The 21501-nt window shown below is 39.7% G+C and overlaps 1 protein-coding gene across 3 annotated transcripts in view; it reads left to right on the top strand.

Annotated features, from left to right (window-relative positions):
* Positions 1–21501, top strand: part of tox (thymocyte selection-associated high mobility group box) — a 53862-nt gene that overhangs the window by 12712 nt on the left and 19649 nt on the right. For 2 of the 3 annotated variants that reach the window (XM_037084988.1, XM_037084986.1), the window contains exons 2-4: positions 6692–6757; positions 13165–13269; positions 17978–18250. In XM_037084988.1, coding sequence (XP_036940883.1) covers positions 6692–6757; positions 13165–13269; positions 17978–18250 — 444 coding nt within the window. The remainder of the gene's footprint in view (positions 1–6691; positions 6758–13164; positions 13270–17977; positions 18251–21501) is intronic. The other variant, XM_037084987.1, reaches the window with a different exon arrangement.

Below are 21501 nucleotides of genomic sequence, written 5' to 3'. Positions count from 1 at the left end.
AGTTGACACATAGATTAGAGCGAAACCTATCAGCTCCACTGGTTCGGTGGAGACGTAACGCAGCTGACACATATCTGGTGGAATATGTGGTAAGCGTCGAGTTCATTTCGCCATTGTTTTCTGCAAGTGAAACCTTCCCCTTCAGCACTCAGAACAACCATAGGACCCTGCCGCTCCACACATTAGCCACTTGCAGTTCCATTCCCCAATCCCTGCCACTCATACATACATTGGCCTGCCACCTGTGATTCCAGATTCCAGATTCTTTGATTCGCCCCTTCCACGTACCAGTGTTAAAAAGAAACACTGGCAAATTCACTGGTCACACATGCGCGACTAAATGTAACATCAAGTCTCAGATTTTTGTCGCAAAATGCAACCATTTGGTCGCAATCTTTAGCTCTGTGTTACTTTACCCATTTTAGTCTTTCTCAGAGGCTTTGAGGTATGTTATGTAAAGCTGATTATGTGGGTTTTTTTTAATTCCTGCATGTGATTGTGTTTGATTCATGTGGTGTCTAGGTCTAGGTTTAGGTCTCGTCACAGGTAATTTGAAGAATCTGATTTGACAGGAAGATTCTGGCAAATCAGACAAGAAGAAGAGCTGACGCGCTGACCTCACTGAGAGGAGGAATGAAGATTAAACAGACAGATGAGACAGACTCTGCTGTGGAAAAAAATCCCATTACTCTTGCAATTCCTTCATGTGAAGCTTTAAAAATTAAGTTTAAATTCTGTAAATCACATTGTGTGTGTGTTATCTCATCACAACACTACTTTGGCTCAGTGTTTACTCTTGAACCTACCTTGCTTAATATTCAACAGCTGGCAAATGGATGGGGCAGTTAGACCTGTCTGTCCACCTGTCTGTCCGTGTGTGTGTGCGTGTGTGCGTGTGTGTGTGTGTGTGTGTGTGTGTGTGTGTGTGTGTGTGTGTGTGTGTGAGAGAGAGAGAGAGAGAGAGAGACACAGTGCTTTGCTTCTCCCCACCTGTTCAAATGTTCTACTGGGTGTGTGTCTTTGTTTCACACCCAAGACAATAAATGCCACCCAGGACACCACTGATTGAGATAATGGTTAAATCCATAAACTGTATTACAACAAATATTAGGGATGCACGATGTTTATAGGGCCGATAGTTATTACTCAAGTAATGACATAATCGACCAATAATTCTGCCAATATAGCGGGTGGCGTTATGCTGTCTAAAGGTTGGTTTGCGTCTAACAAAGAAAAGACAAGGAAGAAAAACTACAGTCAAATCAGATCAAATCAAATTGTAAATCAAATATTCTCTGGTTGTGTCTATGTTTTTGTGGTGGTTTGTATTACAAACAGCCAGCGGTGGCGGTTATACAGTGGACTGCCAGCTGTACTTTCTCCATCTGGGCTAGGGAAAGCTGACAGGTTGGATGTACGCATGGCAGACAGCCCGTGCACACGCATGCAGGAAACGTTGCTTGGTTTCGGCGAGGCAGGACATGCCACTGGTCTGGGCGTGGAGGGGCAGATTGCCCTTCACATAGTCTGTCTGCTCTCTCTAGCCTGGATATGCTATGACAGCGAAGAGCTGCTCTGGAGGAGCAACAGACCAAACAGACTAAAAAAATGGAGGAAACCACAGAGTTCATGGACGAAACTACAGAATTTTAACACATTGAATGACAGAAGTCACTTCAAAACTTGTCATCACCATGACAGTGTATTAAAGCAAAAGCAGCAGTAGCTAACTTTGCTTCACTTTTTTGCTTAAAAGAAAAAAAAAAGCTCCACCTACAATAGGGCTGATTCAACAGGCATTTGAAAACTGCAGGAAGTTTTCTAAAGATAACCTGTACCCTAACCCTTTTCCATTTATCAGTGTTTTATCTACAGATTATGCAGCCATAGGCTTTCTGTTGCATAAAAAATCTATTTTTGTATTGAGTATAGTATGGAAAAAGTGGCAGGTCTAATTGGACAAATTATGTCAAATCATTTATTTGAAAGAGCAAACTGCTCTACTAAAGAGAAAGTGTCTGAAGCGTTTTCATCCTTAGATACACATAAACTACATGTGTGGAATTGAAACAAAAAACAAATTTTTTTTTTTTTTTATTTGGTTATTGGTTGCAAGAGGAAGGTAATTATAGGTCATCCATATCAGTTGAAAAACATCCATATAGTACATCCCTTTTACATACATATTAAGGGTGTCACAACTTTGATTTTAAATCGAAATGACCAAAATTAAGTCACAATCTCGAACTTCGAATTAAAAAATGGAATCTTCGATGCTGCCACACCCCCATGTCACGTCCGGTCGGCTAGCCAAGTGGAAAAAAACACACACGTGCTGAAGTGCTGCGAGTCAGCCTCCTCTAACTTAGCTAGCTACTAGCTAAGCCAGTAGCTATTAGCTACTGCCAGCCAGACGATAGCATGGTGTTACACCATTCCTGTTCAGCTCCTGGACCGTGGTCGGGAAGCACAGGGGGGATGATTTCCTCCAGGGCTGAAGTTTGTGTTTACCTTCGGTGTGAACCCCTTTCATGTGTTCAGCTGGTCGGGAAATAATACCAGGGAGCTTTGCTGTATCTGGAGGAGCCGTCGCCTTTATTTACAGCCAAACTACAGACCATACTGTACACTTTTTTGCTGTCATTCATTCACTTGTTTCTGCATGTACACACACTCCCTCACTCTCGCACGCCCACTCACACCTTACACACCTTACGCACACACACCTCACGCACCGCCCTATTCCTGAAAGGGGCTACGTCACTCTTACAACAATGGCAACTGTAGATGTAGGAGACCCATCAACAGAACTTGAACCCCCTCCTCTTTCACTGAAGTCGCATGTTGACAACACTCGCGTTGTCGACAAAAAAGCCATAGTTTGCAAGCTCTGCAGAAACTAGATGGCAGGTCATTTTGTTTAAGTTTCCAATTAACTGAAGATATGAGTTATTGTTACATTATGTTGTTAATAAATGTTTCAAATTTGACAATGTAGTGTGGTATATTGCGAACAGTGGTCAGATGTTATATTGCATAAAAGTCTAGTCTAAAAATGGCATAGCAACCGGTGCTAAAATAAATGTAAAAATCGAAATAGAGCAGTTTGAAACAGTTGTGCCCAAGCAACTTAAATAAATTTAAAAAAAACTCACAGAACTGTGCTTTCATGTGATGCATCTTAAAATGCTTTATAAAGTTGCTGGTGTGGAAATTGGCAACACTCAATTCACCCCTCAAAATTACAGCCTTTTATACTGAATAGTGCTGTGTGCTATGGACACAATTTTATATCCTGATATAGCTAATTTTGCTGATATTGCTAAGTTCAACATCCTGTGTTGGCTTTTAGAGCAGGGAAGAAGAATTGATTTCCAGTATGTATGGTTAAGCAGAGCTAACGGAGCTTACTGGGAAGTAGTATGGTCAAGTTCCAGGTACTTGGTTCCTGTTTGTGAATTAAATCGGATCGGTGCAGAGACTCACATATTCACCGATACTAGCATTTTCAGCATTATCTGCAGCATTTCCGACACTAGTATTGGAATTGGAAAAACTCTAATTTACACACTTCACATTTAAGACAGTCTGTTTGTTACACTTAAAGGGATAGTTCATGTGTTTTGAGGTGGGGTCACATAAAGTACATATCTATAGTCGGTCTGTTCCCTACCGTAGTCACTGATGAGCTTTGTACTGCAGTGAACGGGGTCCAGAGAAAAAGCGAAATTTAACCACCTAAAATAAGGCTCACCTTAAAAAATCTGTAACAGTTCAAGTGTATGTTGTACAGAGAAAATTCACACTGCTTTACCTCGCCGTCAGTCCGCCCAGTCTTTTGGCACTACATTTTCTCAACGGTAGAACCTCCGTATCCCTACGCATTAGCGCAGCTGGGCTACAGGTGATCTGCAAGCAGCGAAATACATTGCGAGGCCCAGTTGCTGGCAAGGGGTTTACTTTCGATAAAAATGAAACTTAACAATTTCAGACACAGCCCGTAGAACCTCTGTATCCCTACGCATTGGCGCAACTGCCTAGGGACCCTGTTCACTGCAGTGTCTGCAGGGTCTCTGGACCCTGTTCACTGCAGTACAAAGCTGAGCGTCTGGGCTGGAGCGGCTCTCTACTTCTCCAAACTGAGGCTGCGCTGATTGGTGATTAGGGAATAGGGGTGGTTAATCAGCCCAATTTCCTGATTTGAGTCGATTCCGATTATTGAAGTCTTGATTTGATTACAAATCAATTTTCGATTGTTAACGATTATCGATTTGATTTTCGATTATTAACTATTATTGATCTTCCATTTAAGATCAGTCAGCTGCAGAATTATTATACTTCTCTTTTGAGTAACACCTCACAGCACCTTCAATATTGTATAGTGTAACAGTCATATCAAAATTATTATTTTTTATTTTGTTTTAAATGTAGTCTTTCACTGTTAAAAGAAAGTTGCCAAGCTCAGTAGCCAGACTCATGTTAGAAGCATTGTTGGTAATGAGAACCAGGTCTTGTTTCTCTATACCCCACTCATCTGCCATTGAGAAACTCACACATATTTGCACCTGTGTGGCTATCATCCATAGCTTTTGTCTGAAGCACGTAAGACTTCAGCTTCCATTAACAGCTGACATAATGAGCTGTAACGGTCACATATGAGACTGTAGCTCTGGATGTCCAGGCATCGCACGTTATTGCTACCCTGTGAGCAGAGTTGAGAAACTCTTGCATGGAAAGCTTTGTCTCCTTTTAAAAATTTGGAATCGATTTAAGTGTGAAAACGTTCCGGGGTGGAATAACGTATCTTGGCTCCAGACTGTGGACCATGTAGCGGAAACCAGTAAGAGGAGGACTCCAGTTTGTATTCCAATTTATTTTTTATTTTATTTATTTATCTTTTTTATTGATCTTTGGAAGAATTTATTTTTTTTAAATTGATTTTTGGAAATTTAATGATCAACTCATAATCGTCAACATTATACCGGGGTGTGATTCTTCGGTATAAATCTGGAAATCCAGCTTTTCCGACCTGAAAATGAGGCTCTCATAGATCATGCAAATTTTTTTTTCTCAAGAACTTCCATGTCATGTGGCCCACTGACATATGAAACAGATTCTGTTTCCATAAAAAATCTATAATAATAAAGAAAACAATGGTAAAACAGTTCTTTAATGCTCAAGAGGTTAACATATTGTCAAACAGCAATGTCTACTTATTCACTATTTTGTCTCTTGTCTTAGATTCTGATTCTGAAATTCTGAAAATAATTTTTTTCTCCAAAATCTCACCAGTAGTCACCATTTAAGGGTTTATTTTTCAAAATTTTCTTTCCCCGGGACCCCCCTAATGTTGCTAGGTTACCGACTCGGAGCACAGCTGCTACCAAAAAATCTAGGGGAAACACTGTGTTCTAAGAATTTTGGATTCTCTCTAAGCTGAAGCCAACAATGGGACAAAAATAAATGTAAAGAGAGACATAGTGGAGCTGTATGTTTTCTTGCTTTTCTGTCCTTTGCCAATCACACCTATAATTATAATTGTGATTAATCAATAATCAATTTTTTTCACTACCCCTAGTAGGGAACAAATCAACTATAGAGATGTGCTTTATATGACCCCACTTAAAAAAACACGAACAATCCCTTTAAGGCTGCATTTAGACCAAATCTGACAGAGCAGCAAAAAACGCAGGTTTTCCCATTAGTTTTAATGAGGGCAGCCCAATGCCATGTTGCGGTGGTCAATCACATAAGATGCAGTCAGACTTGTAGCATTAATTACTGAAACCACAGTGGAAACTGTAACATAATGTGTAACATAACACAACCGTAACATAATGTGCCATGTGTATTCACTCATTGTACATTGGCATTGTACACCAATTTTAAACATGCAACAATCACTGTAGGACCAGCTTTCTTAACCTACTGTGGCAGAGGCATGACTAGAGATCATCAACAAAGCATAACGGGCCATATCTTGGCATGTTATGTCGCAGGGCTAAATGCTACAGAGGGAACACAACGAACATTCTTTGTTTCACTTGTGATCGCACGACTTTTGTGTCCTAGTTCAAAACAAAGTTATGTTCTGCCTCGCATCCTTGTTGTTAACTGTTATTTCTAATCAACTGTGGACAAACAATCACTGTTAGGACCAACATGCTAGTAGCAAAACAACATAGCAGCTTCGCCTTTCGGCAAACTGATTAGCTGGTGTTCCCAACAGGTCACACACAGACCATGGGGTGACATTCCTACAACACCGCATAAGTCTATATATACTCTAAAGTGTAGCGACCACAGTCAAGATTTTGGGACTTCTGGAGACCTGGATTATGCTGAATGAGCTTCATATTGTTTGTTTTTTGTTGTTGTTGGTTTGGTATTGTTTTGTTTTTCCTGTTTTTTTTTTGTTTGTTTTTTTGTTTTTTCAGTGTATAACACCTTCTGTTGTTTTATTAACAAGATACAAGATTGGTTATGGATCGTAAGTCAGGCCATTTGCAGGATTTTTTTTTTTACATTTGAATGAGATGACATACACATAGTGGACTGACAGTTCATACTGACGGCTGCCAAGAAATGTGTTACCTCTTTTTTTTGCTCTGTCTCCATGCTGGCTGTTCTCTGTTTGCTGACTTTGATTATAGTTTGTTGACATCGTTGCTCTTGCTTTTTTTCTCTCTAGCTGGATGGGGACACCATGTTCCTGGGTATGCCAGAGGCAGGCCTTGACTTTGCCTCAAGCAATCAGGTTGGTGTTAATGTGTGTGTGTGTGTGTGTGTGTGTGTGTGTGTGTGTGTGTGTGTGCGCCTACGTGTGTAGACCTATGCATGTTTTTGTACATGTGTGTAAGACAGGGTTGGAATTTCGGCGTTTTAGGGGCAAGGCAATTTGGCCTTCACTTCACTTTTTTTCTTAAAGGCACCAAGGCCACATGACAGGGCACAAAGGTCACTGAGTAAAATGTGATTTATCTTTCAGACTGATATCATAACATCCTAATTTATGATAAGACATGGATTATGCATTAAAACATTTACCAACACATAGTACCAATATCAAGTTAATGTTACTGTTAATGTATTAGAAAACACTTTTTTCTAAAGTGGGGTTATGGTTAGGGCTAGGTGATTTTGGTGACACCACACTGAATAGTAGTGAAGGTATTGAATATTTCTCCCAATAGAAATTCCCCAGTTGTAGAATAACCCACAGGAGAACACTGATGTGTGGAGTGATTTTGGTAACACTACACTGAATAATAGTTAAGTTGCTGAATATTTTCTGTAGTATCTCTTTTCTGTGTTGCACTTTGTAGACGGTCCCTGCACCCTCGTCTCACAGACGATTGACCATAGAGACAGTGTTATTTGTCCAGCCCGAAGGACCGCTTGTTTTGATGAAAATATGGTTGTAGCTCTTTGTCTAACTTACAATGGTAGGGAAGAGTCATAGTTTATGTTACAACAATATTTCACCTATGAGTTATTGATCAGGGAAGTTCGAATCTGTTTCCAACTTACCAAACTAAATCCTACCACATAAGTCAGTTACGTATCATATCAAAACCGGCTTAGCTCGCTGGTTTACCTGTGCTGTAAGTGTTGTTCTTCCATTTTGAGACTCTGCGGCTGTTTGACAGGCTCAGGCTTTCACGTGGGATCATTGATGTTATGATGAGACTCCATCTGCGTGAACATCAAACTCACTGAAGCTACTGTAAGTGACTACTGTGCACTCAGGTGGCTGTAATTCAAGGCAAGCCCACTACGCTGCCCTGGAACTTTTTACATGGAACCAGGGGCACAAAGGCCACTATGGCTGTACAATGATTTTTTTTTTTTTCATGGGGCATCAAGGCCAAAGTGCGGCCATGCCCGCTGTGAAACTCACACCCTAGTGTGAGACAAAGAAACAAAAAGATGAATAGAAGGAGACAGAGAGTTAATGCCCAATGAACTTGTCTCCCTCACATTTCCTGGTTTGAACTCAGTACGTTGAATGAGAATGGTTTCCAAATTGGCTGTCCTATCTGCAGGACTCAGGGAGACAAACTCTGTTGTGTGACCTGTTAGCAGACACCTTAGATATGATGTCTTAGGCTTTAAGACACTACTTTCTTTCTTACTATCAGGAATGCTTTTGAAATTCCTATAGGAAAGCTCTGATGGAAAGACCGTATTAAACAGCGGTGCATTATGTACACTGTACACTTTAAGGTATCCATGGTGAGCAGAAGAAATGTTGCCAATGTTGAGATTATTTCACAGTGCATTATTGATACTATCGAGCAGATTTTCATAAACACTCTCTTTGAGGTCATCATCTCCTGCAGTGTCTTTCACCTCACCTCAGCTGTCTCACTTTTCACAGTTATTTTCAGTTACATCCAACCAACTATTCCTCCCGTCCTGTTCCACAAATCAATACCACTTACTGCACTTCACCTGAGGCACATAAAGGATTACAATGATTTTTCTCTCTCTAAGCTTTCTCTTTTCTTATACAAATAGACAATACAAATACAAATACAAATAGAGAACTGCTACAGTCCTGTGTAGGATTGTGTAGGATTATTAAGCTATACACATGGCTATAGCTATATTAAGCTATACACATGGATAGATATTGTTTCAATCCTGACATTAAAGGTCGTTCCTTGATCAGAGTGTTTGCATAGAATTAGGTTGCTCAATAAACTAATCATACAATTCAAGTGTACTTTCATTGCCAGTTTTCAAGGCTTTAAAGGTTTCGTTTTTCATTTTGTTTTCTTTCCACTTATCCGTGAGGGTCGCGGGATGTTGCCGTTTCCCCCTAGGGGGCCTGCGGGGCTTACTGGGGCCAAATCCAGTTTCACACAATGGGCATAGGCCAGGGTACACCCTGGATGAGTTGCCAGCTCATCGCAGGACCCTTACTGATGGCGTCTGCACATCAGGAGCAACCTTGGGGTTCAGTATCTTGCTCAAGGATATTTCAACATGTGGCTTGGTTCCGCCCAGGGGAGCCGGGATTCAAACTTGTGACCTTCTGATCACCAGTCCACCAGCTCTACCCACTGAGCTACAGCCGCCCCGGCTTTAAAGGTCCCATATCATAAAAAACACGTTTTCTGTGGTCTCTACATATATAAGCTGGTCCTCCCTGAGCCTGCCAACTCCCGGAGGAAAACAAGCGATTCCTGCGTGGTCTCTGCAGCCCATCCACTGGTAACACGGCGCTCCTACAGGCTGTTCAAAATCTGCTTCTTTCGTTACGTAACGAAAGGAGTCATTATCATAGGCCGGCTTCCTCTGCTTTGTGATTGGTAATATCCGAGAGTGGGGCGTTCACCCCTGAGGTGAAGTTCGGTGTGTCCAGCAGTGAGACAGCAGTGTTTCACAATGTCGTCGCTCAAATCTAGACACACAAATAGCTCTGTTGTTGGTTGTAAAAATCAACATACCGGTAAGTGCCTATACAGAAGAGACAGTGGTTGCATTTCATATTTTAAGACAACGTGACAATGGTTCGTGTTAACTTGTGTGTGTGTGTGTGCTAATCGCTTCACATCGGACTGCTTCAGCAACGAGGGTCAGTACAAAGCTGGCTTTGCCTCGACACTGACCCTCATAAAAGGGTCAGTCCCAACCATACCGGACCCAGCAACTGCACCTGAGCCACCGAAAAGTGTCGCCATGGTTTAATAATATTTACAGTTGCCTACGAGTATGGTGAAGTCAGCTGGAAATCGGCTAACTAGTTAGCTCCGCTTCGGTCCGCTATGTAATGGAGTTTGAAGCGAGTTTAATGTTAATAATATTACGATGGAGCTTGGTTGTCACAGTAAAACGTCTGGAAACATGTGCAGACTGGAGACAGAGACGATGCGAGCAGTGTCCAAGAGTTTGGAGACTGAGTTGGAGACAAACACAGCTTTCGCTAGCTGTTAGCCATTAGCTTCACGGTAGTAACTGTAACAACACATACAAACAAACTAACATTATACAGACACACTAACCATTCTGAAACATCCTGCTGCAGCCAGAGTCTGCACTTCTTCAGGAGCCTCTCCTTCTGGGTCCGATTCTGGGTCAAACTGGTATGGTTGAATGAAAAAATCTCCGTGAGCCACAGCGATACATATACACACATCCACCATAAACATTAGTGCATGCTACTGCTAACGCAAGGGGCATCCTTTCCCTGAGAGTGAGGTAGCAGGCAGGGCTCTCCAAGTAGGCGTTGACAGAGGGAGCTCATTAGCATTCAAAGGTGCAGGCACAGAAACGGACTGCTCTGAAAAGAGTTCTGTAGAGCGACTTTTAGACAGCTGAAATTCAGGACCACGGATGGGTTTGGGGCAATGCATATTGAATACAGAGCTGTTGGACCTCTGACAGCTGTGTGAAATTGATGAAAAACAGTATAATATGGGACCTTTAATAAAGGGCTGAATGAAATGATGTTACTTATACCGCATTAACACTTGATCAAATACAGGTTATTGTTCAGTGCTGTCTGGTGTCCATTCTTGACCACTTGCTATGCTCTGAGATCTAATCGCACTCACGATTTCTAAAGAGCAAAATGCAAAGACAAGTTTAAATCCGAGGTGCATTGTAGCCAGATGTTGACAAACATATAAACGCATCTATCTCCCCACAACGTGCGTCCCCTTATGTAATCTTTACTCCTCCAGCAATGTAACTATGTCAGTAAGTCCAGTGTTTCCCACACATTGACCAACTTGTGGCAGTGCACCACAGAATCAAGACCAACCGCCACATACTGCATTTTGTTTTTAAAACTTAAACGCTATTTTAAAACAGAGCATGTCTGTCCAGCTGCATTTATTTTCCCTGCTCTCCCTCTGTCTCTCTGTTACTGACACGTCTCACACACACGGCCCCTTCCCTCCATGCACCATGTGTATCCATGAACACGTGATCATCCGTTGAATTAATAACTTGCTGGCGAAAGTCATGAGTTCACGAAAGTTTTGTATTTCTGCGCGACCGATTGAAATATTGACTACAGTTTTTGGAGCTTAGCAAACTGTTCGAACTTTAAGTGTCAAGAGACGGGGGAAAACGGCATGCTATTTCCCAGAGCCATTCCCCATTCCCCATTATATGTTAAGTAGCTGAATGCAACAACAATAGAGCTGAATTATTTGTAAACTGATCAATAAGTCAATCTACAAAAATTATTCACTGACCATTTTATGATTACATTTGCTGATTCAGAGCTTCTAAAATTTTTACTTTTGCTACGTGAAGTTTGGACTATTTGTTGACAAGCTAAGTAAATATTTTGAAGAATTATATTGACTTTCATGCATTTTCTGACATTGTATAAACCAAATGTTTTTAATTGACCAAATGAGAAAATGGATAGCTCATCTATTATCAAAATAGTCATTCATTGCAACCCAAGCCCACATTTCTTCTGAATGAAAAATGTACAATTGACTGATTGTTCTTATTAAAAAAAGGTTGTTATTGTTGTCCTTATCCCAAATTAGTGCCGATGAAAGCCAGAGCCCAGTGGGTTGCTGAGCAGGATAAGATGTTGAAAAAGGATAAATAGGTGTATATTTCCACTTAACAACATTGTGTCCATTGGGTAAATCAGATCTAGGTTTCATCCATAGCTGATGGTGTATGTGCAGTTGTCCTGTTATATCACCTGAGTACCTGACATATTGCAGATCAGCTGATTTTAGATTACTAAGCAACAGCCCTGGGAACTGCATTATATTGTGCAACACTGTTTTTACGCGGCTGTTGGTATAACTGCATTCACTGTGTAGACTCCAGAGGCCAAGTGAAGCCTCTAGAGAGGAAGATCTGTGTTCGTTCCAACAGAATGACCTCACAACAAAGCAAAGCCCATATTAATAAGAGACTCCACTAGAGATACATTATTCATAGAGCACACTATAGAGAATATTGTGTGCTATAGGAGTCTATGATTTGATGTTTTATTCATAGTGTTTTGCCATAAGAAGATGGGAAGTAGTGTGTGGAATAAGAATTTATGGCTTTATTATTGAAGTACCATTGCAGAGTCAGGAGTTGCTGTGATGAATGTGACCAATTACAGTCCAGTCTGACCCCTGCCTTGTCTTTCTTTGAATTGTTAATGGAGCAGCAGTGTGATGGTAGTTTTAAAGCTCAAATAGTGATATCAACACAATGAATTACTGCCCCAGTTTTGGTATATTAACTGCTCTATAGCAGTATGTATGGAATTTGAACTGATACATATAATATGATAATGTGAATCCAAATTGAGCTTTTCAACATTCAACTGTGTGTATATATGTGTGCCGGTGTGGAAGTATTTTGTATTTCCAGTGACTTATGTTGACAATGTTCACGTTGCGACAAAAAAGCCACAGTTTGCAAGCTCTGCAGAAACTAGATGGCAGGTTATTTTGATTAAGTTTCCAATTGACTGAAGATACAAGTTATTGTTACATTATGTTGTTAATAAATGTTTTAAATTTGACAGTGTAGTGTGGTACATTGCAAACAATAGTCAGATATCATGTCGCAGTCTAAACAAAAAATGGCATAGCAACCTGTGCTTTAAATATATAAATAGATAAATATATATGGATGGATGGATGGATAGATGGATAGATAGATAGATGGATAGATAGATAGATAGATATATAGAATATACAGTATGAGAGAGTGTGAGAGCGATAACACCAAATTTAACACACCGGTTCCCCATTCACACCTGTAACACTAACGAGTCACATGACACCGGGGAGGGAAAATTGCTAATTGGGCCCAATTTGGACATTTTCACTTAGGGGTGTACTCACTTTTGTTGCCAGCGGTTCAGACATGAATGGCTGTGTGTTGAGTTGTTTTGAGGGGATAGTGTTATACAAGCTGTACTGCACAATCTGTTAACTCAATTCAGTTGTATTTGTTGGCTGATGTAAAACTAACAGCAATATGACCCAATCATAAAAATAAAACCTGATTTTAAACCTACATGGTAGAGACTGAATTTGTGACTAGGTGTGACTTCTGTCGAGTCTCTCTGTTTCTCTCTCTTTGCTCCTCTTTAGGACCTTTTCATTTGACCACTTACTTTTTTCTTGGCCTCTGCATCCCTTTGATCCGTTGTTTGTCTTTCTATTCTTCCCACAGTTTCGTGTGCCACAGCCCCCTCACCCTCTAAACAAGGTGACGCCACCCAACTCACAACACTGGAAGCGGGACACGCATATGGCTGATACACACCGTCTGCCTTGGGTGAATGCACGCACATTTACACACACAAACACAACATTTGTTAGGCACCACTCCTTTCAGATGATTTTATCATCAGCCAATTGAAGATCTTGTACCACCTGCCTTAAGGGAAGAAAAGTAGCAGCAGTTAAGACCTGCAGATGTAAACAAGCTGATGTGCACCATCAATAGGCAGTGAAAGTGAAATGTATTTGATGCTGTCCCCTAACTTGATAATAGGCCAGAATGAAACTGCTGTCAGTACTCAAGAATTGTTGAAAAAACATGTAATCTTTCAATTTCAGAATTCTTGTTAATCTGTTTAACAGACTTTAACAGACTATAACAGACTGTTAAAGTCTTGTTCATATCAGATAAATAATTTGCGCTTAGCAACTGCAGGATTCTGAAAGCTACAGTTTTATTTCAATTTACATTTAAAATCAACATTTAGGTTTTTCGGTTTAGATGTAAGTGCCTATGCAAAAACAAAGATGTAGTACACAAAGACACATGCTGTACATGTAGGAGTGGGTATGGTGTGTGAATATGGCTCTATACACGAGTACTACGTGTAAACTGACTGAGCCGTTGAGATAAGTAAGGGTTTGGGTACATGTGTGTATGTATGCATATTGTATTTATGTTGATTCTGCTGTCTTATTTAACACTCAGTTCCTCCCGATGTCATGAGTTTTGTGCCTAGTTGGTGCATGTATGTTTTGTATACTGAAAGAAAAAATAATAAGTTAATTACAAAAAAAAAAATTTAAATCAACATTTAGGTAAATATACATATTTGACTGAACAGTGGAGAGTTCCAGGACTCGGATCAGGACATGAAAAAGAAATGAAAAATCTTGAAATGGGTATTGGAATTTGGTGGCCTGGTTAATGCTTTGGGCTGTTAATTCTGTTCCTCAAGCGGTTTCTCATCAGTTTTTGTGGTGTGTCACAGTGAACTGCTTTGCTGGGGAGCGGGGACCACTGTAATCTGGGAGTGCTGAGAGGGTGTGCTTGGTCCATAGTGGTGTTTGGATGGGTGGTGTAAGTTAAGTGACCCAAGGTTACCCAGCAGAACATTACACTGTAGATTGGACGATTTGATGAGTCTGTTAAAAGATGAAGCTGCGATGCTCCTACCAGGCTGGCTTTTATTGTGAAGAAATTAAAATGGACCATGTTTGTATCTGAATTATTGGAGATTCTTTGATAGTACTGTGGAGATCTTAACATGCACGTCATTGATTTCAGACACACCTTCAAGCAGGTAGCCCAGTTTTGATGGAAAAGCAAATACTCAGCAGCTCCAGACTGCCACACCAGTTCAAACCAATTAGAGGCAGGCAGATGGAGGTAATAGAAAAATGGCACAAGTATTGGATTGCAGAGACTACTGCTAAGCAGCCAGGAAATTCCATCTCTTCTTGTAATAATACCTCCTGGCCTGAGAGTCACTGTAGTCAATCTACAGTCAATCAGTGTGTCCATAACACTTGAATAAACCAACTAAAAACAATCCTAATTACAAATTACAGATTGACACAAATAATGCACATAAATATGTCCATAGGCACCGGTTCATCAAACAAGAACTACATTTAAATTTCAGACAGTTTTAATCTAATGTAATTGAATAGCTATTTAGATACCTCCAAAAGTCAGTTATCTTCCCCTCCTAAAGGCATTTACTAATCATTCTGATGACAAAAACTGATGTTGATGGTCACACATCCATGTACTACAGACATATTTGCTTTATCATGGTATATGAAATGGTCATGAACATGGAGTTCTGAGGAACTTAATCCTGACTACATTATTCTTTCTAGAAGTTTCCAGTGCACCAAGAACAGGCTATTGCTGACATGAATGGAAGTGCAGAGAGAGAGAGGAGTAATTTATGCAGAGCTTGAAGAAATGATAGAGAGTAGACGAGGGAGGGAATGAGGGAGAGAGAAGCAGACAGACAACAACAGACAAGAGTTGTAATTTATGCAGAGCTCTGAGCTCCAACAGGACACTGCCTAAGAGTAAGACATAAAATTGACTGCTGTTTTGTTGAGACCTGATAAGCACAGTGAAGTAAGCACCCTACTGATACTAAAAATTCACATAACAAGATTCACAAACACATGTAATCAGCGAAATGTTCAAACAGCTGAGAGTTTATTTTTTTTAAAGTAGCTGACTTGTTGGATAGCTCTACAAAGAAACTAAATTATTAGAATCACAATTGCAGAGCAGAGAGCTTGGTGAGCTACTGAGCATGAATGTGTGCAAGAAACAATCTACACCTGACCTTCAGTGATATATGATGCAGAAGTGTTGTGATAGGTAATCATACATGTGCCTTTAGTGACCAGACAATAGTTTACATAGTTGTGGCCATAGATATGTGAATTTTAAAAGCCTCTGATTTTAGGATCTGAATTGAGCCTATTTATTTTTGAGGAATTTGAATCTAGTTTTGAATATTAGATACTTCAATTTTCTATCTGGATTTATAAACTCTTCGCAATCTTGACTAAAGATGATGTGTAGAAATTGCACAACTTGATAATGACTGTTGAAAATGAAATTATAAAATAAACTACAGACCATCTTGTGATTAAAAAATGATACAAACGATAAAGTAATTATCAAAATAGTTGGTAGTTAAAGGAGAACTTCGGTTGATTTAAACATGCAGCTTCATTGCTCAAGATGCTTAAAACACAGTGTAAAGTTCTGACCCCATGCTGTTAGCTGTCAGTGGTAACTCTCCATTCACGGAACCCTGTAATGGTTGGACCAAATGTGTTCGCGTCTTCGGTACTGGCAAGTCAAGGGTAGCTTGAGCAATGAAGCCGCATGTTTAAATTGACCAAAGTTCTCCTTTAATTCAGTAGTTGACATGTATTCGAGTAATCATTGTATCCCCAAGATGTTCAGGTGCTACAGATTCAGTGATAACTTAAATTATAGCATCAAGATTTCAGTAATTGAGTTCAGTATCTATGGAAGACATTCAGACTTGTTTGGAACTGATTGGAATCTGAGTTGGTCATGGCTGAGAGGAGGACTTGACAGTATAAACAGTTTTGTGAGATCTAATACATCAAAAGCATCCTCGGGATGTTGTAGTCTACAGTCACCCTTGTAACCCTGAAGATAACAGTTTAAATTCACTACAGGATGTACACATTATGTGCAAGCTGTGTAGCACTATAAATAAGCTGCGAATCCTGGTTGTGAGTACAGTGAAATGCAGAGTACATTGCCTAAATTAGAGGCTCAAGTCCTAACAAGTCTCTGTTGTAAATCCCTTTTACCATAATTAAAGAGAAATGCCATCAATTTTAGATGTCTAGTTGCCATGGTGCATACATAAAATCCTATTTAATTACATATGGAAATAGAAGGATTCAGGGATAAGAGGACTAAAAGTCAGGATAATTGTGCTCCCTACTTCTGGAAAAAAACTAAACCAAAAAACTGTGGCTGAACTGTCACTTACATGTATATTATTATTTCAATACACTATACATATATAGAGTTAGTTGTTAGTCAAAATAAGAATGAGATCCTTGTGAATTGACCCTGGAAAGGGAGTTGTTTCAGCTTTTGCATTGGAAAGTGTTTGATCATTTTTCACATTCCATATTGTACATATCTATTTCCATCATTTTATTTTGAAGTGGAGAATCTGTCAACTCAAATAATGACTTACCACAGTGACTTTTAATTACCTAGCAAACCTATTCATCACATAAGTCAACCCATAACTCTGTCTTAACTGAGTCACGAGTCGTGCACCACATAACTCAACAGTGCACTAACAGAGTTGGAGTGAGAAAGAGACAGAGAGAGAACGAAATGAAAGAGAAATTGCAGATGAGATTAGAATAGCGAGAAATCAAAAGACGTTTGGAAGGAGAAGGTTGGAGAGAGATGAAGAGCAAAAGAGCAAGAGAGCGAGAGACTGGTGTGGCTAGCCAAGCAGAAAAGGCTGTCAGTCTCTATAAAAGATCTCCTCTGTCAGATTAGTATGAGAGAGCTTCTCCAACACGGCCTCTCTCTCTCTTTTCACCCTCATATTTCACTCTTCTCTTGCATGATTCTCTCACTCCATTTTCCTCTTCATGTCTTCCTCTCATTTCTCTTTGCTCTCAGAATAATTCATTTTGACACATTAGCTGTTACTGGTTTTTCTTTTGTGAGTCACATGAGCACTGATTTTTACATACGGCTATCCACCGGTATGTATTTTCTTGGGCGAAATGGGCTTACACATATAGATTACTGTGTTGCGTCGCTAGATGAGTGTTTGCTCTCAAGGCTTTTGTTCAAGGCTGGGAATATCATTAGTGATAATTATTCTGTGATGGGTGCTCTGGCTGAGGAGAAATGACGACATGACACAACACAGAGCTCAGACTGGGTTCAGCCTTCTGGGCTAATGGTGATGGGCAGTTTCTCCATCTCTTCCATCCATTATTGCTGACAATAATGTCTCATGCCACTTTGGTCTCTTATATCCCCTATGTAATTCTTATTGATTTTGATCATGTCACTATGCCGATGGCAACATTGCAACATCCACCCAAGCTATATCACCATAGATTTGACTTTGTCCTACATCGGTCATAAAGTCAACATTGTAATTCACAAAACAGAATCTAAAAAGCAGAGTTTTGCAGGTGTCTTTAATTGTATTTTTTCCAATCTTCTCTTTGTCTCTCTTCAGTCATACTCAGTGGGTGGTTTAGGTGATGAGGACTTTAACATCCCACCCATTACCCCTCCCACCCTGCCAGACCACATGCTGCCCTCCCATCTCCCCCATGATTCTCCCTCTGGACCTTACCATCCTCTGGACCCCCCCTCCCGTACAGCTCCTCACCACCCCTACCAGCTGCAGGGCATGGATCTGCCAGGCATGCCTGGGAGCCAAAATGGAGGTGCTATGTTGAACCAAGATGGTGGCACATGCGGCCCAATGACAAGTACCTTGTCTGTGGTAAGTCGTCACAAATAAATCACATGTATTTAAGGGAATTTTGCCTTGGTAATGATTAACAGAGAATTGGAAGCAAGGTCGTATTTTAACATGACCTTTAGCCTTTTCAATGACTTCACAAGGCCCTGCACACCCACACACGTTCTCAAAAGTATCTCCAGTTATGCTCCAGAAGAACTACCCATATTAAGATCATTTGTTTTAATCCACTGCATATAATTATAAAATTAATCATCTTGTTAAAAAACAAATCTCTTCCAGAAAAGTCCAGACAGTCTGCCATATACACACGCACACACACGTATATATATGTATATATGTATATGTGTGTGTATATATATACGTATATATGTGTGTATATTTATATATAAGTGTATATATATGTGTGTATATTTATATATAAGTGTATATATGTATATACATGTATATGTGTATATATATGTGTGTGTGTATATATATGTGTTTATATATGTGTGTATGTATGTATATGTGTGTATATATGTGTGTATGTATGTATGTATGTATGTATGTATGTATATACATATGTGTTCTACACTTGAGTGAGTGAGTTGCTCAGAACAACAGCTACTACCATATTGTGTTGTGCTCTCTCCCTCCTTGTAATTCTACAGTGCTGTCCACTTATTGTTATGGACTGTATGCGCTATTATGTGCACATGGATGCACAGCAGAGAGGTACAAGTGTTTTCAGACATTTCTGTGACGCTTCAGGTACTTTTATCAACTTAAAAACCTTTGGCTGGTAAAGTCATTGACAACTATTGCTTCGAGGAAACTACACACTTTAACTTGTATTGTGCTAGATACTCAAAAAAAAACTGTAGAGTGAACTATTACTTTGTGTCCTGCTCAAATACACCATGACTTTAGCTACTGGAAGAAAACTGAGGATCTCAGTGACTCAAAGATTTAAACATACTGCCAACTGATGTATATTAACCAGTCATTTACATTTTTTTTTTTCAGTTTAGTGGAGGGAAATAGGATGTTGCAGTTTGTTGATTTGACATGTTCCTCATATTTTAAGTCTTCATTTCACAGTAAGTGAACATCTTGCTTTTAGCTGGGACATTCAGATGTGGTTGACTGTGTCATACAGTAAAGATTTTGAAAGTGTCACCTGAGACACTTCAAATGTCACACATATAGTTTGCCCACCAAATCCTCAGTTTCTGTAAGTGACTGTGACAAAGATTTCTCTTATTTTATCAAAAATGAAACTGTCTTATCTCCCACTCTTGATCTCCATATTAAATGTACCTGCTATAATGTGAAATGTCAGTTTGAAACCTCATGATAAGCTACCTAAGCTAAGCAACCTTGACTGAATCAGAATGACTGTAAAACACCAGAACAAAGACTGTTGTTCAAACTTTTAATTAAATTTAGATTTTTGTCTACCTGTATTTGATTGAGACTAACCTGTCTGTTAACTGTGCAATGTTGGGGATAATTATTCTAGTGGCCTGAAGGCTCTCTTTTTCCATTGCATCTGTCTCAGTACTACCTTTTCTCTACCTCACCTTTATATTGTCATGCTAACATTCATTTACTGCCAGGCCATGATGGTTGCCTGGCAACCGTGCCTAGCTCAGCCCCTCTGTGTGTGTGTGTGTGTGTGTGCGTGTGTGCGTGCGTGCGTGTGTACTAAAGAGTTGCAGTTAATATTGAGTTCTTGACTGCTTGTTTTTATTTTCTGTCTTGGATGCCATCTGATTGACGGTTAATGTTTAATATAATAAGCTTAGAGAATTTAATTTGGCACTTTTCCACTGGTTTGTTCTAACTGGTTCAAAGTTATAAATCATGATGTTTATAGTAAATCACTGTTTTTTGTTTGTCTGTTGTGTGCCGATGTAGCACAACCTATGATCAATAACTAAATGTGCCATGTTGGCAAAACTTCGCGACTGCACTTGCCCATTTGATCTTTTACTTTTGCAAATGCGATCTGTGCAGGTATTTACAGATAGCAGTTACATCGCTGTGTCTTGTCTAATTGACTCATTTTACATGTCATTTTACTATTGCCAGAAAGACCACGCATCCCTTTAGGAGAAAAAAAAAATGGTTTTGAAATTGCCAACACCAACAGAAAACATCTAGAAGCAAGAATGATTTTTTTTCACATCAAACAATACAAAAATCCCAAAGGTTATGATTTTCTTTACCAAAGAACGAAGGACAGCGAGAGGAGATATATGTGGCTTCAGGCGCTTCCACAGAGAGGATGACATGTAGATCACAGTCAATCAAGAAAGAGCTATGGGTTGTAACCACAGTTTTACATGTAAACAAATACAGCCAGACTCTAAAACACCTGTTTCTAGAATGGACTTCGGTTTAATAGACACTCAACAGACCGCCAGTTGAAGAGGGTGTTTTAACTTTAATAATTAAACATTAACTGGCCTACCTTCTAATAACGAATCTAGTAGTAGCGTTGAAATTGGAGCTACAACCACCCTCTTTTGGCCTCCTCTAAGCTCTTAGTAAACAGTCACGGAATGAGCACAAGCCACTGTCAAAGTAGAGACAGCAGCTCTGCCTCACCACAGCAGTGTAATTAGTTTACAGTACAGTACAGTACAGTACCTGCACATCTAGTAGGGTAGTCAGGTTAGTCCACTTTAATAGCGACTGTGACTGAAAGGACACTCATCAACCTCATCATAGATCGACAACAACGTAAAATGCTTTGGCCATCAGGGCTCTATAGCTGAAAATCCATATGGTATTTATAGTTTATGCTATTGAATTAGCAAAGCTGTCATAATTTGTGCCTACCACCAGTCAAATGAGAGGCACTGTGTTCACCTAAAACGGGGGAGTATGATGCAAGGGCCAAGTATCCGGATGGGTTCCTCTCATCTATAGAGCTGCAAGAATTAGTTGATCATGATTGATGAATATATAAATATTTGGTGAATCCAGGTTCTCAAAGGGGAGAACTTGTGAGTTAACTGAATATTTTGGTGTTTGGACTGTTGCTCAGCCAAAACAGTACATTTGATAATATCGACTTATCGATATTGATAGTGTTTTCTGATGTTTTATAAATGAAAGGATTAATAGAGAAAAAAATCAGCAGATTAATCAACAATGAAAATAATTGTATTTAGCAGCCTTAATCTTTATATTAAGATATTTGATATAAATAGCATATAGTTAGTTACAGTACACAATCTGAAAAACCTTTGAAGCCATTTTTAGACATATTTTGTTTCCTC

This window comes from Acanthopagrus latus, chromosome 21 (assembly GCF_904848185.1).
Source record: "Acanthopagrus latus isolate v.2019 chromosome 21, fAcaLat1.1, whole genome shotgun sequence".
NCBI classification, from domain to species: Eukaryota; Metazoa; Chordata; class Actinopteri; order Spariformes; family Sparidae; genus Acanthopagrus; species Acanthopagrus latus.
This window is presented reverse-complemented; position numbering and strand designations above follow the sequence as displayed.